The 19,132-nt window shown below is 33.1% G+C and overlaps 1 protein-coding gene across 1 annotated transcript in view; it reads right to left on the bottom strand.

The window, feature by feature from the left end:
- LOC134684415 (ankyrin-1-like) overlaps positions 1 to 14,991 on the bottom strand; it is a 42,025-nt gene extending 27,034 nt beyond the window's left edge. The window contains exons 1-6 of the mRNA XM_063543699.1: positions 14,961 to 14,991; positions 14,549 to 14,656; positions 12,487 to 12,801; positions 7,018 to 7,359; positions 4,260 to 4,319; positions 2,371 to 2,628 (exon numbers count right to left, since the gene is read on the bottom strand). Coding sequence (XP_063399769.1) covers positions 2,371 to 2,628; positions 4,260 to 4,319; positions 7,018 to 7,359; positions 12,487 to 12,801; positions 14,549 to 14,656; positions 14,961 to 14,991 — 1,114 coding nt within the window. The remainder of the gene's footprint in view (positions 1 to 2,370; positions 2,629 to 4,259; positions 4,320 to 7,017; positions 7,360 to 12,486; positions 12,802 to 14,548; positions 14,657 to 14,960) is intronic.
- Between the last annotated feature and the right edge of the window lie 4,141 nt (positions 14,992 to 19,132).

The following is a 19,132-nucleotide window of genomic DNA, read 5'->3' as shown; positions in this document are numbered from 1 at the left end:
AGTAAAGCTTATACTTCCTATATTCATTAATAACTGAAGATCTTCGATTCCAGCAACGTTCATACTACATTGGCTAGAGGTATAAGGGGAGGGTTGAGATCTCATAAACGTATTTAACTCCGCCGCATTTTTGCGCCTGTCCCAAGTCAGGAGCCTCTGGTCTTTGTTAGTCTCATTTTATTTTAATTTCAGTTTCTTGTGTACAATTTGGAAATTAGTATGGCGTTCATTATCACGGATTACAGAAATAATTTATATTTGTTGAGGGGCCAGCTGAAGGACGCCTCCGGTTGCAGGAATTTCTAGTTACATTGAAGACCTGTTGGTGACCTTTTGCTGTTGCTTTTTCTATGGTCGTGTTGTTGTCTCTTTGATACATTTCCCATTTCCCTTCTCAATTTTAATAGTTCAAAATTTGTAACAGTTTTTGTTGAAATGTCGTATATAATAGATGATGAAAAAATAAAAATAAAAAACACAATTTGAAACCTGTCTTTACTTAATATTGATATTGATATTAAATCAAAACTATATATATGAAACATGGTTACCAGGTAGGATAAAACAATTATTCAGATCAGTAGCTTGTCCAATTCAAAAATTCTGCATGGAGTATTTGGATTCATTTAACCATATAATACAAAATGTGTTCAAAATGTATATGTAAGAGAATGATAATCCCTTTCTTCATGATTAAGTACAAGCTATAGCGAGTACTTATCATGAAGTAAGGGATTATCATTCTCTTACAAACTAAGAATATTGTAAATTGCTCAAGGCGCAAATGATCTCTTGGTTGGTTGTATTCAAGAGTTTGTTTCATTGTTGGTGTAAAATAAATGTTTATAATTGATGCATGACTTCATTGTGTAGTATTTCATAACTGGTCTAGTTTAAGTAATGTTAGGACTTTCTTTTAATTTGAGAAATATTAGAATAAAGTGTTATAGACAAGATTTAAAGTGAAACAGGAGTATAAAGTATATGTTTCTTGACTGTGACTATGAATGTAAATCGTATAATGTTTAAGCGGGGAAATAATCCTTTTTTAATTACAGTTTCCATCAATAAAATAAAATCGGTTACAACACATTCTATTCCTCATACAAAACTTTAGTCCGGCTGTATAAAGTAATTAATTAAGTCTGGGAAATTTTCTATTACAATGCCGTTAAAAGTTTTTAACTTATTTATCAAATTAAATAATTATTCTCTATTATTTAGTTTTTAGGTAAAAAATTGATATTATTTATTTTAATAACATTATATGCACAAATTCTAATGCAGTAGTAAACTTCAACTTATTTTGATTTTTCATTTGTTTGACATTGCAATTTTTAGTCAAATCCAATCACTGTGATAGATCTTTTCAATTTGGTAAATATGCTTCAGGGCAGTTGTAATTCATTTATAAAAACTCGTTTTTTGAATTGTAATTAGGTTGCATAATAGGATAATTCCTTACTAAGAACATGATTGACATTCATTTTTCACAGTTAAGAGACACCAACTTCTACAATCTCATAGGTCGAGAGCACTTTGCTATATTCTAAAGTTAGATTATTATAATATCTGGACGAAATATAGACATAGTTGAAGTACCAAGTTCGGAATAATATCAAAAAGATGCATTGTACATAATCCAACTTGTCAACACATGTTTCACCGATGCTGATCTAGCAGACATAAAAAAAGAGGTCGATTGATTAAGAAAAACAAAACAATACCAGACAAACTTAATGATTAAGAATTTGTACTTATGCCGAACGCTGGAACTAGAGAGGCATATATTTTGTAATTTGAGAAAGAAATAAAATTCATAAAACATTTTTGAGAGTTGGTGTAAAATTTATTTATCACTAATGTAATACTTAAGAACCAGTTAGAGCTATATGCTACATACATTTGCCTTTACATAATTTAGTTTTAACTGTTTCATTAGATTATAATAATGAAGGCAATTGTAGTATACCGCTGTTCAATAGTCATATATCGATTCAACGGAATCAAAACCTGATCCTAAACTAAAACTTTGGGAAACATATCAGTTATAAGAGGAAACATAAAGAAACGTTTATCAATTAAAAAATGGTGAAAACAGAAATATAAAAAATCTATTTCCGACAATACCTTTCTAAAATGTGTTAAATTAAATTATTTCCTTTTTAAAAACGTTCAAGCATAATTGCATACCACATTAAATTGCACATTTTGAAATTTGTTAGCACAATAAAGTGCACAAAGTAAAATAACTATTGAGAATGAATAATTTTTTGGTGTAAGTCGTAAACCTTCACAAATAAATCTGTAATTCAATAAATAAATTATAACTTTAGTATTACTTTCCCATTAGAAACATAATATAATCACCTGACTTCAGACATCTTTCGAATGCATTAAGCCTATCCACTCCTCTGTGAGAAAGGTTTGATCCTGCTTTGAGTAGTGCTTTTATTGATTCAATATCTTCATATTGTATGGCAAGCAGTAAAGGTGAATCGTGTCCCTCCTTGTCAATGTTTACAGGCGCGCGATGTAATAAAAGTAATTCTAGTATTTTTAGTCTATTTTTTTCGGTCTTCTTTTTATCCTCTAAATTTACGAACTTTTCTATTTCTAACATTGCACCTAGTTAAATAAATAAATTTCATAATGTTTTGAGTTAATCTAGTAATGAATGAAGTCAAATTCAGAACGTGTTTTACAAGCATCTTATTCTGTTAATTTTCCATTTTTTGTATCTTTTATCCCTCGAAAATGATTTATTTAATGAATGGCTATTATGTATTTTGAATTTGTTGAACCATAAAATGAATTTTTGACTCTACACATTGAATGATCGGCGAAAAAATTCAAAATAAATTGGTGCCATTCATTATAAGTAAATTTCTATAAAAAATGATAAGGATGTTTCAAGTAAAAGAATTTTTGAATCTATAAAAATGAAGTTCCGGTAAATAAAGTTCTTAAAAGTGGGCGTGTTACCATACAAATTGACAACATTGAAAATAAAAGTAATACTTTAAACAAATTAGTGGACAGTAAATACAAAAATTTATTTATTAATCTTTAATATGCAATGAGTGGTAGGAATGAATCGCTGAAATCATTTTACTATTTCTAGCTTCATGTATTATAATTTCAAGGTAGAAATATTTCACAAGGTTGCTGATTGTGTCAAAAGTATAAGATTTTTTTTAAAGCAGCACCTGTATACGGGGTATATATCTCCCAATTGAAACGATATTCCCGTGCTTGCATTTCCTATCATGATTTTCTTGATAGAGGGTTGCTGCTCACAAGAAAGCTATAAAACCAAGAGTTCCAAATGGTGAAGTTGAAATCATCCCTTCGTAAATTTTACGGACGCCATCACGAGTTGGTTGACCGTTATGGAATAACCGTTTCACAAACGATATTGGATATGTTCCTTTTGTCGTCACTACAACCCCCTTCCCTTTCATGAATATGACCTACCGAATTAGAATATTTACCGGATTTGTAATCATACAAGCAACACAACGGGTGCCACATGTAGAGTAGGATCTGCTTACCCTTCCGGAGCACATGATATCCCCCCTAGTTTTTGATGGGGTTCGTGTTGTTTATTCTTTAGTTTTCTATGTTGTGTCATGTGTACTATTGTTTTTCTGTTTGTCTTTTTCATTTTAAGCCATGGCGTTGTCAGTTTGTTTTAGATTTACGACTGTCCCTTTGGTATCTTTCGTCCCTCTTCTATTAAACACATCAAATACCTGACAGAAATATTGATATCACTATAAAAATTGAGGAATCATAAAAGGTATAGGTATATGAGGGAATGCATTTTTGCTTTATGAAATAGATTTTTGAGGTTTTAGTATTGTATCAATTGAGTGTAATTAATGTTCCACCTGTTTCCACCGGAAATTAATGCATGAAATATTAAGTAAGAGAATGAAATTACATGTTAATAAAATAATTGCCGAATCTTTATGTTAAACAGTGATTTGGTCTAGTAAAAAAAGGTCAAAACCTAGTACGTCTGAAGCTGTCAAACTGAATTTAAGACCCTCTTAGCACAGAATTGTCAATATTTTGAGTTAAAGCTGGTAGAATTCTATAATTTTGATATTATTTGTCCCAAAAGTAGGAAACTACACTGTAAAAAAATTCTTTTTGAGATAGAACAGATTCTTTTAATTTGAATTTATTTTCTAAAAGAAATGAACTTCGAAATAACTGTGTTCCCGGGGCAATATCAAATACATTTTACATACCAGATATAGAATTATGCAGGCCTGTTGTTCTGTAACGACTGGTTCTACAAGGCAGAAACCCTGTAAATCATTTGAAAAAAACATTAAGCAAGATTAAATTTTTCAACAACCTTCGATTTAGTAAGTAGTATTCCATGAGTATATGGCCACTTTTCGGTAGTTTACATGTTGTTGTCAATAAATAACTAAATGATTTGACCAGTTGTAGAAGTTACTGACTGCTTAAATTAAAACTAGGTAAAACTATTAGCCCAGTAGTCAGCACTTTTTGTGCTGTCATGAATTGTCATTGATATGGTTATATTTATAAATTGACTGTTTACAAATTTTAGATTTTTTTAAATACTAAGGCTTTTCTACCTCAGACATAGATTACCTTATCAGTATTTGGCAAAACTTTAAGGAATTTTGCTCATCAATGCTCTTCAACCTCGTACTTTGTTTGGCCTTTTTAACTTGTTTGGATTCAAGCGTCACTGATGAGTCTTTTGAAGACAAAACGCTTGTCTTGAGTATATAATAAATTTAGTCCTGGTATCTATGGTGAGTTTATTTACAGCCACTGGATCGATGCCACTGCTGGTGGAGATTTATTTCCCCGAGGGTATCACAAGCCCAGTAGTCAGCACTTTTGTGCTGACCAGAATTGTCATTGATATGGTTATATTTATAAATTTACTGTTTACAAATGTTTGATTTTTTAGCTCACCTGGCCCGAAGGGCCAAGTGAGCTTTTCCCATCACTTTGCGTCCGTCGTCCGTCGTCGTCCGTCGTCCGTCGTCGTCCGTCGTCCGTCGTCCGTCGTCGTTGTTAACTTTTACAAAAATCTTCTCCTCTGAAACTACTGGGCCAAATCAAACCAAACTTGGCCACACTCATCATTAGGGTATCTAGTTTAAAAAATGTGTGGCATGACCCGGTCAACCAACCAAGATGGCCGCCACAGCTAAAAATAGAACATAGGGGTAAAATGCAGTTTTTGGCTTATTTCTCAAAAACCAAAGCGTTTAGAGCAAATCTGACATGTGTAAATATGTTTATCAGGTCAAGATCTATCTGCCCTGAAATTTTCAGATGAATCAGTCAATCGGTTGTTGGGTTGCTGCCCCTGAATTGGTAATTTTGATGAAATTTTGCTGTTTTTGGTTATTATCTTGAATAGTATTATAGATAGAGATAAACTGTAAAAGCAATAATGTTCAGCAAAGTAAGATCTACAAATAAGTCAACATGACCGAAATGGTCAGTTGACCCGTTTAGGAGTTATTGCCCTTTATAGTCAATTTTTAACCATTTTTTCGTAAATCTTAGTTATCTTTACAAAAATCTTCTCCTCTGAAACTACTGGGCCAAATTAATCCAAACTTGGCAACAATCATCTTTGGGGTATTTAGTTTAAAAAATGTGTGGCGTGACCAGGTCAACCAACCAAGATGGCCACAAAGGCTTAAAATAGAACATAGGGGTAAAATGCAGTTTTTGGCTTATAACTCAAAAACCAAAGCATTTAGAGCAATCTGACTTGGGGTGAAATTGCTTATCAGATCAATATCTATCTGCCCTGTAATTGTCAGATGAATCTGACAACCTGTTGTTGGGTTGCTGCCCGTGAATCGGAAATTTTAAGAAAATTTTGCTGTTTTTGGTTATTATCTTGAATATTATTATAGATAAAGATAAACTGTAAACAGCAATAATGTTCAGCAAAGTAGGATCTATAAATAAGTCAACATGACCGAAATGGTCGATTGACCCCCTAAGGAGTTATTGTCCTTTATAGTCAATTTTTAATTAACATTTCCACTGATACTTCTGGGCCAAGTTCATTATAGATAGAGATAATTGTAAGCAGCAAGACTGTTTAGTAAAGTAAGATTTAAAAACACATCACCATCAACAAAACACAATTTTGTCATGAATTCATCTGCTTCCTTTGTTTAATATTCACATATACAGGTGAGCGACACAGGCTCTTTAGAGCCTCTATTTTTAAATACTAAGGCTTTTCTACCTCAGGCATAAATTACCTTAGCGGTATTTGTCAAAACGTTTTGGAATTTTTGCCCTCAATGCTCTTCAATTTCGTACTTTGTTTGGCCTTTTTAACTTTTTTGGATTCGAGCGTCACTGATGAGTCTTTTGAAGACGAAACACGCGTCTTGCGTTTATAATAAATTTAGTCCTGGTATCTATGATGAGTTTATTTACAACCACTGGATCGATGCCACTGCTGGTGGAGATTTATTTTCCCGAGGGTATCACAAGGCCAGTAGTCAGCAGTTTTGTGCTGACCAGAGTTGTCATTGATATGGTTATATTTATAAATTTACTGTTTACAAATTTTTATTTTTTTTAAATACTAAGGCTTTTCTACCTCAGGCATAGATTACCTTAGCGGTATTTGGCAAAACTGTTAGGAATTTTGGTCCTCGATGCTCTTCAATTTCGTACTTTGTTTGGCCTTTTTTACTTTTTTGGATTCGAGCGTCACTGAGGAGACTTTTGAAGACGAAACGAGCGTCTGGCGTATACACTAAATTTAGTCCTGGTATCTATGATAAGTTTAGTTATTGAACAAAAACAAACAAAAAACATTTAAACTACTTCTTACATGGCAATCATTTCAAAATACGGATTTTTTTAGAAACGTGTTAATTTGAAGACCCTTCATCTATCTACATACACAGTAATCATGATATGACCTCTTAATTGAGGGTTTTAGAAAAAGTTGAGCAAAGCCTATAATACTACTCAAACCTGTTGCTGAGATACATTTATGTAAAGCTGTTAATCCATCCCTCCCTATATGATATGAATGTGCACCGAATTCTAGAAGCAGCTTGACACATTCCGGAAGACAATTATCAGCTGCTAACATTAAGGAAGTATCTTCGCCATCTGGCTGCGTATTGGGGCATGTGCCCTTTTCAAGTAGTGTTGATAGCATCTTCATTATAATGGCATCACGTTTAGGGTTAAGGTCCAACGCATGTTTTTCCGACATAAAAGGCAATGACAGAGGAATATTTCCGTCTTTATCTTTCAAATAAAATGAAGCTCCAGATTCAAGAAGTAATTTGACAGTTCCAATGTTTTTAACTGAAAAGATAACTCTTTTTACGTAAGTGATACAACATGAATGAACAGACAATGTCGTCTCAAAGCTTCAGTCCATATTTACCCGTCTTAAATTTGTAAGAGTTGGCATGGATAGAGGTAATTTTTATCTAAAATGTAACACATTTTGAAGAACACCCTCACTTGAACCAAAATGTCGTTACAAGAAACTTCTTAATATTGCTTGTTTATAATCAACATACTTAGATATGTAAGCGCACAAACCCGTGAAAAATGATATTATTTCGCATTAATCTATTTCAGAAAGCAGAATTCAATCACAGACCTAATTTTGGGATCTCTCTTTCTCTCTCTTATTGTTTTTATCGCATTTGGTAGGAATGTTACAGTTCAATATAATAAAAAAAAAAATTGTCAGCAAATTAAAGTGAAAATGCCAACAAAAATGCCACACTTTATGTTGACAACATTGATAGCCATTTTATTAAAAAATATTATTTACGTTTACGTTAACAAACAGCAGTCATTTTTTTTACTAATAATTATATTTGTATAAGTCTATTTAGGCTGCTTCAAACACTTTAAATACTATTTGCATATATTCGATTTTATACTGAATAATATTTTAAGGATGTACTTTGTTGACATTTAATAAATTAAGAATCTAAACTGACACTATAAGCCGGAGGAGTGTTGGTTAAGAATCAAAATAAGCTACAAATATTGTTCCTTTTCGAGATATTTGATATTGAAAATATGGCGGAAAAAACTGACTCGGATTTTTACCTTATATTTACATTGGTATTATTTGGGTCTCAAATCAAATGAAAGAAAATCAACAATCTGCAATAATTTTGGTAAATTACCTTTATCTGCTACTAAATCTTGTAAGAAAAAATAAATGGGTGTCACGGGGCAACATATTTTACCTTGTATTGTATATAGAAATGCATGTACTAAGTCAGTAATATGACAGTTGGTTTTTTTTTATTCGTTTGATGTGTTTGAGTTTTTGAGTTTGTCATTTTATAAGGACTCGGCGTTTTGAATATCCTTAGAGATTAAAATATTGTTATTTAACTTGTTAAAAATGGCCACTCTGTATTAGTACATATTCATTGTCGAAAAATCAATTGGAAGGTAGTTCACGCTTTATCATAACGAAATACTTAGTACGTCTTGTAAACTAAGGATTTTCTTACCCCAGGAGTAGATTACCTAAGCCGTATTTGGCACAACTTTTTGGATTTTTGGGTCCTCAATGCTCTTCAACTTTGTATTTGTTTGGCTTTTTAACTATTTTGATCTGAGCGTCACTGATGAGTCTTATGTAGACGAAACGCGCGTCTGGCGTATAAAATTATAATCCTGGTACTTTTGATAACTATTTACACCACTGGGTCGATGCCACTGCTGGTGGACGTTTCGTCCCCGAGGGTATCACCAGCCCAGTAGTCAGCACTTCGGTGTTGACATGAATATCAATTATATGGTCATTTTTATAAATTTTCTGTTTACAAAACTTTGAATTATTCGAAAAACTAAGGATTTTCTTACCCCAGGAGTAGATTACCTAAGCCGTATTTGGCACAACTTTTTGGAATTTTGGGTCCTCAATGCTCTTCAACTTTGTATTTGTTTGGCTTTTTAACTATTTTGATCTGAGCGTCACTGATGAGTCTTATGTAGACGAAACGCGCATCTGGCGTATAAAATTATAATCCTGGTACTTTTGATAACTATTTACACCACTGGGTCGATGCCACTGCTGGTGGACGTTTCGTCCCCGAGGGTATCACCAGCCCAGTAGTCAGCACTTCGGTGTTGACATGAATATCAATTATATGGTCATTTTTATAAATTTTCTGTTTACAAAACTTTGAATTATTCGAAAAACTAAGGATTTTCTTACCCCAGGAGTAGATTACCTAAGCCGTATTTGGCACAACTTTTTGGAATTTTGGGTCCTCAATGCTCTTCAACTTTGTATTTGTTTGGCTTTTTAACTATTTTGATCTGAGCGTCACTGATGAGTCTTATGTAGACGAAACGCGCGTCTGGCGTATAAAATTATAATCCTGGTACTTTTGATAACTATTTACACCACTGGGTCGATGCCACTGCTGGTGGACGTTTCGTCCCCGAGGGTATCACCAGCCCAGTAGTCAGCACTTCGGTGTTGACATGAATATCAATTATATGGTCATTTTTATAAATTTTCTGTTTACAAAACTTTGAATTATTCGAAAAACTAAGGATTTTCTTACCCCAGGAGTAGATTACCTAAGCCGTATTTGGCACAACTTTTTGGAATTTTGGGTCCTCAATGCTCTTCAACTTTGTATTTGTTTGGCTTTTTAACTATTTTGATCTGAGCGTCACTGATGAGTCTTATGTAGACGAAACGCGCGTCTGGCGTAAAAAATTATAATCCTGGTACTTTTGATAACTATTTACACCACTGGGTCGATGCCACTGCTGGTGGACGTTTCGTCCCCGAGGGTATCACCAGCCCAGTAGTCAGCACTTCGGTGTTGACATGAATATCAATTATATGGTCATTTTTATAAATTTTCTGTTTACAAAACTTTGAATTATTCGAAAAACTAAGGATTTTCTTACCCCAGGAGTAGATTACCTAAGCCGTATTTGGCACAACTTTTTGGAATTTTGGGTCCTCAATGCTCTTCAACTTTGTATTTGTTTGGCTTTTTAACTATTTTGATCTGAGCGTCACTGATGAGTCTTATGTAGACGAAACGCGCGTCTGGCGTATAAAATTATAATCCTGGTACTTTTGATAACTATTTACACCACTGGGTCGATGCCACTGCTGGTGGACGTTTCGTCCCCGAGGGTATCACCAGCCCAGTAGTCAGCACTTCGGTGTTGACATGAATATCAATTATATGGTCATTTTTATAAATTTTCTGTTTACAAAACTTTGAATTATTCGAAAAACTAAGGATTTTCTTACCCCAGGAGTAGATTACCTAAGCCGTATTTGGCACAACTTTTTGGAATTTTGGGTCCTCAATGCTCTTCAACTTTGTATTTGTTTGGCTTTTTAACTATTTTGATCTGAGCGTCACTGATGAGTCTTATGTAGACGAAACGCGCGTCTGGCGTATAAAATTATAATTCTGGTACTTTTGATAACTATTTACACCACTGGGTCGATGCCACTGCTGGTGGACGTTTCGTCCCCGAGGGTATCACCAGCCCAGTAGTCAGCACTTCGGTGTTGACATGAATATCAATTATATGGTCATTTTTATAAATTTTCTGTTTACAAAACTTTGAATTATTCGAAAAACTAAGGATTTTCTTACCCCAGGAGTAGATTACCTAAGCCGTATTTGGCCCAACTTTTTGGAATTTTGGGTCCTCAATGCTCTTCAACTTTGTATTTGTTTGGCTTTTTAACTATTTTGATTTGAGCGTCACTGATGAGTCTTATGTAGACGAAACGCGCGTCTGGCGTAAAAAATTATAATCCTGGTACTTTTGATAACTATTTACACCACTGGGTCGATGCCACTGCTGGTGGACGTTTCGTCCCCGAGGGTATCACCAGCCCAGTAGTCAGCACTTCGGTGTTGACATGAATATCAATTATATGGTCATTTTTATAAATTTTCTGTTTACAAAACTTTGAATTATTCGAAAAACTAAGGATTTTCTTACCCCAGGAGTAGATTACCTAAGCCGTATTTGGCACAACTTTTTGGATTTTTGGGTCCTCAATGCTCTTCAACTTTGTATTTGTTTGGCTTTTTAACTATTTTGATCTGAGCGTCACTGATGAGTCTTATGTAGACGAAACGCGCGTCTGGCGTATAAAATTATAATCCTGGTACTTTTGATAACTATTTACACCACTGGGTCGATGCCACTGCTGGTGGACGTTTCGTCCCCGAGGGTATCACCAGCCCAGTAGTCAGCACTTCGGTGTTGACATGAATATCAATTATATGGTCATTTTTATAAATTTTCTGTTTACAAAACTTTGAATTATTCGAAAAACTAAGGATTTTCTTACCCCAGGAGTAGATTACCTAAGCCGTATTTGGCACAACTTTTTGGAATTTTGGGTCCTCAATGCTCTTCAACTTTGTATTTGTTTGGCTTTTTAACTATTTTGATCTGAGCGTCACTGATGAGTCTTATGTAGACGAAACGCGCGTCTGGCGTATAAAATTATAATCCTGGTACTTTTGATAACTATTGTATCATAATTTTAAATGATAATTATATTTCCAGTATAATAAACGATTATATACTAGTCAACAAAAGAAACGATACACGACTTTGAAATGAAATTTATCAAAAAGTATTTAATATAAAACAAATGAGATACACTATTTTAAAAAGATTTCATTTGCAATGTATGCACATGTGAAAATGAAAATCAAAACTGGTCGGAAAGTATCTAAATTCCGTGTAAATGATCAAAGGGTGCAAATTAGTTCTGCGGAAAGTTGAAATAAATCGACACATAATTTTCTAAGCACTTAATTGAATTTCAAATTTGTTTAAAAATATTCAATATGATAATGAAGTTATGTTCATGATGTAACTGATGGGTTGAAATATTGATTTTTCAAATTTTTTGGGAAAAAAGTGTTTTTTGAAATCTCAAAAAATACAAAAAAAAAAAAATATTTTCGTCTCAAATCAATGCTTTAGATATGAAAACAACACACAGTAAATTTGGAACCTTTCGGATTAGTTTTAAGATTGCTACCGCTTTTTGAATATCACTTTACACATACTGTCTATGGTAAATCAGTTGACAATGTATTCATTTTAACGATTTCTCGTAGAACCAAACTTTGCTTAACAAATAAACGAAGAAACTGAATGTTTTTTTTTTTAAATGATGGCAAACACTGTCTTTTTAAATGAGAGGTTGACATCATTTGTCGGAACTTCTGTTTTTAAAATTGTCGTTTTATGTAAATTTTGTAAAAAAAAAAAATGCGAAAAAACATCACAAAGGCAAAAAAATATTTTTTTTAACGGATTTATATTTCCATAATGATTAAGTATTACTACCTTCAATATTGGTCCAATGAACGGAAAACTCTATCTTTAATTTGAAAAAAGATCTTGTATGAAAAAATAATGTAATTTGCTAGTACAAACCCTCGAGACTTTTACTAAAAGCGCGTAGAGACGTGATAAGTGCAGTTTCACCATGTTGATTCAATTTATCAACCATTGCACCGGCGTCCAGTAACATCTTCATTGCCTTCTGTCTATTTAGTTCAGCCGCTAAAATTATAGGCACTGCTATGCCCTTATTAGGATCTGCTCCCTTTTCAATGAAAAGTTGAAGAATCACATTGACCAATCCTGTGTCATGTAACTTAAGCAGCATATATAAGGGTGATTCCCCGTCTTTTGATACGAAATTGATGTCTGCTCCAGCACTCAGAAGTAGGGTAACCAAAGTATAAACTAAAAAGAAAGTCATAATAATATCATCCATATTTTTTTTAATTTACACTCAATTCAAAAAGGTTAACTATTAACACATTTTGTATAAAATTAATGTTGTTGAGTAACGATTTGCCCTGTCGACACATTATAACAATAATGTGGTGGTGTTATTGCAAAAGAACAAAGCCCACAAGCTTAAGATACCATATGACATGGATGTTATTGTAAATTGGTCAATTTTTGTTTTTTTTAGAAGTGTGCATTGACTAAATCAATTTGTAGTAAGCATACTATAGAAAACCATCGCTAGCTAATTTAAATATTGAGAAGAACTAAAAACCAGCGCTCATATTACAATCTAAGAAGTTATTAATGCTTTGTCCTTATTAACCTCATCTGGTTAGCTAGTTAGGAGTTGAAAATGCTACCATTTGAAATGCATTAGTTATCAAAAGTACCAGGATTATAATTTAATAAGCAAGACGCGCGTTTCGTCTACATAAGACTCATCAGTGACGCTCATATCAGAACAGTTAAAAAGCCAAACAAATACAAAATTGAAAAGCATTGAGGACCCAAAATCTCAAAAAAGTTAAGGTCTAAGGTCTACGGTAATCTACTCCTGGGGGTAAGAAAATTCTTAGTTTTTCGAAAAATTCATAGTTTTGTAAACAGAAAATTTATAAAAATGACCACATAATTGTTATTAATGTCAACTGCGAAGTGCTGACTACTGAGCTGGTGATACCCTCGGGGACGAAACGTCAACCAGCAGTGACATCGATCCAGTGGTATAAATAGTTATCAAAGGTACCAGGATTATGATTAATACGCCAGACGCGTGTTTCGTCTACATAAGACTCATCAGTGACGCTTAGATCAAAATAGTTAAAATGCCAAACAAATACAAAGTTGAAGAGCATTGAGGACCCAAAATACGGTTAAGGTAATCTACTCCTGGGGGTGAGAAAATCCTTAGTTTTTCGAATAGTTTTGTATCACAATGACCAATTTTCATCTGTCATTTTTGGTTGTTTACCTGTATTTATCGTGTCGGAATTAAATAATATGAATATGCAACTTGATGGTTACTTTTGTGTTTTTTATATTACAACGGTCCATTCTCGTGTTTGATCATGCTTCAAATATGTTCTGTTGACATAACGCAATCAACAATCAATAAGTTAAACTTAACTGTCTTTTTTTTAGTTGTTACATGTAGGTATGAAAAATAGTATAACCTTTATGATTGTTTTTTAAAATATTTTTTTTATTCGTTTATGATAACGTTTATATCATTTTGAACTACTATGAAATTCGAGGTTCCAACGTAAATATGTATAAATCTTATAAACGTTTTCATATATTCCCCTCAAATATAAATACTTTATAAATGGATCTCAAATCTGCACACTTTTATGCAAGTTTCAAGGCAAAAACTTAACCATTAATTTATGAAAATCAAAATTCAATTGATATCAGCAGCATGTGTTAATTTTCTGAATATAAGAAATAATATTCACGCCAATCTTTGATAGACATATTTTATTCATAGAAGCATATTCAAATTTCTTTGGTTATCATTTTAACACGTGACATTGCTCATGAATATAACAAAAAGTATAGCAACATCTTACTCATTAACACATGTCTGAACACATCTGATGATTTGAAACGTTTTAAAACAATTGTATATACATTGGTTATATAACCTCTTGATTTATGTAGCCATCATGCGAAATCGATCAACTTTGATTTATCTCACCTGGGGGTCGGATTTCATTTATTTTTTCTGAATCAGTCGTGAGAGGAAAAGTGCTTTCTCTGTCTGTCAGATCTTTGTTTTTCGAGCTTTTTACCTCTTTAGTTTTACCTGTAATATACGAAAGTTTAAAGGAGCAACTATCTGAAATTATTTTGTTATCAAACTCGTAGATCGAAAATAAACTGACAACGCCATGGCTAAAAAAAGAAAAAGAGAAATAGACAAATCTTAGGAAATAATAAACAACATTGAAAACCAATGACGTAGCAACAAAAACCCCACCAAACACTGGTTGTAATCTCAAGTGTTCCGGAAGGTTAAGCAAATCTTGTGCCACGTGTGACACTGTATTGAAGGAATTGATTGTTCCAATGGCATTTTTTTTTAGATTTTTAGTTTTCAATTTTATTACCTGCATAGATAGCAAACTCTATAAATGCCATCATCGTAACTAAGCACACGTACAACAATAAACTGAATAGAAAATATAATCCGGGTATGGTATTTAGAAACTACAATTCATCATTGACTTGATTTATACTTCAAAAGAAATAGTCAAATCAAATGGATCAAAATCGTATACCAGAGCAAGTTAAAGTGTATGATTAGTGGATGAAACCTTAAGAAGTTCCAAAATGAGTTAAGGGTCATAAAGACATCTACATTCGTGTGTACCATTGAAAAAGAAAATCACTTACTGGCATAAAAATATAATACCGGATGAAATATTAACATAGGCAAATAAATATGTACTTACAAATATACTAAAAAAAAACACTTAACGTTACATAGATGATACACAAATACGCGGACAATCTTGTCATGCAATAAACACAAAACGTTAAGCGGACAAAACATTCCAGTAAAATTCTTAATTCTATAAAAGGATTTGAGTTTATAATTAGTTATCAAAATTACCGGGCTAATAAATTGATACGCCAGACGCGCGCTTTGTCTACACAAGAATCATCAGTATGACCTTGTTGATTTTAGCATAACGTCCTCGTCTGAAGCAAATTACAAATCAAGAGAACGTTAGCTCATACATTGTCGTTATTCACTTTCTCCAATGAAATTGTACCTGTCTACAATATACTAATTTTATAGCAGTATTTCCGGGTAGATATCAAAGGAAACATCAAATGCTTTTTTAGAAAATTTATCGTTCGCAACTCTTTGATCCTGTTTATACTTGTGAAAAATTTGTTTGTTTATTTGTTTGTATGATTTATAATATCATTTCTTATAATTCAACAAGACAATTCATTCAATGATTGTATATAAATGAACACAGAAAGGAAATTGAACGTAGATAATATTTGTCAAATATGTAAATTTATATCAATGATTAAAACAACTCATATAAACGTACTCTGTTTAAAAAATAATTTTAATAAAAGTGAGCAGTTATACTAGTTAATAGTAATTAGAATTATTCCTGTACCTTGTTATTAATAATTAAGCAATGTGTATAACGTTGTTTTCCAATAAATATACAACAGACAACAAAAGGTTGCTTAGTGTTGTTATTTTACCTTTTGAAATACCTTTTCTTAGTATAACTTGAAGAGCAGTTGTGCCATTTACTCCAACGTGGTTAACATCGGAATTAACTTTTAGAAGGCAAATGGATATGTTAAATAGATTTACAGATAACGCCTCTATTAACGCTGAATTACAATCTTTTACACTAGTACTTGGATCAGCACCAACTTCAATTAAGAACAAAACATTCTTTTCCAAAGCGTGTTGCCTTCCTCTTTTGATATAGTGAATCAAGACGGTTTCTCCTAAATCATTTATTTTGTTGATTTCAGCCCCATTTTTAATGAGTAACGATACTACCTCTTTGTCAAATATTTCACTGTCTGCAATGGAATTGAAAGGAATGTATTTTAAAATTTAAGTTTTAATACATATTTACCAGTCTAAAAAATTGACATACCAGGAAAGATAAAAAAAAAATATATATTTTGATTTATATATGACTTTCTTCTGTGTCAATGTGTTATCATATGCTACATAATAGAAGATATTGGGTTAACAATAAGTTGACTCGTGCCGCCAACTTTTTAACACGTACTCGCCTTTCAATAAATAACTCTTTCAACTTTAAACTTCAAACAAAATTGAAACTCCAGACTGTCATCAATCATAAGAACAAGCAGTGTTTATTTTTAGGTGTATTCATCAATGATTTCATACATATTTACACAGACCTTTCACATTTTGATTCATCAGTACGCCATCACAATGGACATACTCGTGAGTTTTGATATGTTTTATGAAATGCAATATTTCAAATCATTTCAAGTGATTGTTTACGCTTGTTTTAATAAAACACAGGAGTAAGTATGTATTTACCAATATGTGCTTGCAAAGCAGTTAAACCATTGTTCCCGCTGTAATTTACATCAGCTCCTTGTAAAATGACTTTGTTTATGATAATAAAAGAACACTCTGCGCATGCAAGTATTAAAATCGTATTTCCGTTTTTATCTGGAAGGTTTACATCTTTGTAGTAATCTAACAAAAGACGAATATCTTCTGCATTTTCTCCGTTCTCTATTTTTGCGCACATCTGTAAGGCGAAATGAACTGGAAGTTCGTTTGAAACAGACAGAGACAGTGTCGGTGCTCCTGCACTGAGCAACAGTTGTAAGATTTGTGAAGGCCCAGAATGTCCTCTTTTTTGCCTATGTTTTTTTAAAAATTGCGTGTATGAACTAACTGAAATAGCATTAAATAATCATTCAATAGAATTTATTTGATTTGCATACATGTACAGTGTATATAAAGTGCGAATCCAGCTAGTTCATTTTTACTGTTATATGCGGGTATGTCTATTGTAGAATAAAGGATCATGGGAAAACTGTATTTGTTTACGTTTTGAAAATATCAAGTTAAGTGATTTGAAGGAAAGTTTTAACATAGTTTCATTGTGATATGTCTTTATAATATACAAACATAGCATTAAAGTTCAAATAAGTGTTATAAAAGCATCATATTATAGCATATCGATTATTGAAAGCGATCCATTTTAACTATAGATGCGATGAATTATCACTGTTAGTGCAGTCATTATTAATGTAGAACTTTCAAAGATGCGAGGAGTTTTTATTGTAGAATTATGTGATAAATGCACTTGCAACAAATGAAAAAACGTAGTTGCTGACTTTAGGATTTACGATACATGTATTTTCAAATTGAAATACAAACTCCTCATTCATTCTTCATCAAATATATAGCTTTTCAAACTTGTAACAAGCGATTTTCAAAATGAAAAATTCTAGATCCGCGAATGGATACTACCGCAGAGGTAAAAACCATACACATTTGGGTTATTGTACACGAAATGCATGCTACAATTCATTTTTGTTGATTTTAGACCCTTTGGAACTCTATGTGGACCATTTCAGAAACTAGGCAAAAAATCCCCAAACTAGATACACGGTTAGATTCAGCATGTCAACGAATCCCAAATATCTATATTAAAGGACTTTTGTCCCTAAATTTGGACCCCACAAAATTGAAAAAGGGACCAAAAATATAAAAAAAAATGCATGCATCGGATACATTTGTTATTGAAGGCATGACTGTAACAATAGGAGGAATATACAAAAATATATTATTCTGGGGTCTCATTGGGGGGTTCTGATCCTGGATCCCGCTTACTGTTTTGGCATATTCCCGTATTCCGCTTATTGTTTTGTCAGATTCCCGTATCCCGCTTATACTATGCTGTTCTCATTTTTTGTAATTATCCATGTCCCGCTAGACTTCATTTCTCGTTTTTCACGACACAATCATTTGACTTTCACCTGTCACGTTTGTAAAAAAACGGCAATCCGGCGTCACGCTTATACCCAAATGCGACCCACTATTTTACTCTATTCTGACTCAACTCAAGCCCATTATAAATATATTAAAAAAGTAGCGTGGATTTTTTTTATCCCGTCTTTATCCCGTCTCGTTTCGTTTTTGAGCCATATATAGATGTCGTACAGGTATGTGACAATGAGACAACTCTCCATACGAGTCACAATTAATAAAGTAGACCATTATACGTCAAAATACGGTCTTCAACATGGAGTCTTGGCTCACACCGAACAGCAAGTTTAGTTTAAACATATTTATTTATAGTGGATTGGGAAACAAGTTTTGCAACTTATATTAATCCCTTTCCACTTTGCGGGTGCGAGTGCTGCCTTGTAGCGGCATTAGCTTACTCTTTTTCGAAATCTACAAGGGTGTCTTTAACGTGCAAGAGATGTGGCTCTCTCTTAACACGGGTCAGCGATTTGTCGTCCCTTTCCGACGGACTATCATCGTTTCCTCAAGACCATACTCGCAGATGGTGTCAAGGGAGAGCCGAAAATTGATTTCCTGAAATTTTAATCCCAAACGGGAATCGAACCAGGAACCTTTGTGTTAGTAGTCCGATGTTCTAACCACTACACCACGGCTCTAAAAGAACATACGGCTTCAGTGTAAAACCTTTTAAACGGGAAAACAGAGGTGCAATCTATATCAAGATGTACATAGTTAGTGGTGAAGTGTCATGGAAATGGATAAAAAAAAATA

The sequence above is a fragment of the Mytilus trossulus genome, chromosome 9 (genome assembly GCF_036588685.1).
Source record: "Mytilus trossulus isolate FHL-02 chromosome 9, PNRI_Mtr1.1.1.hap1, whole genome shotgun sequence".
Taxonomy (NCBI): Eukaryota; Metazoa; Mollusca; class Bivalvia; order Mytilida; family Mytilidae; genus Mytilus; species Mytilus trossulus.
This window is presented reverse-complemented; position numbering and strand designations above follow the sequence as displayed.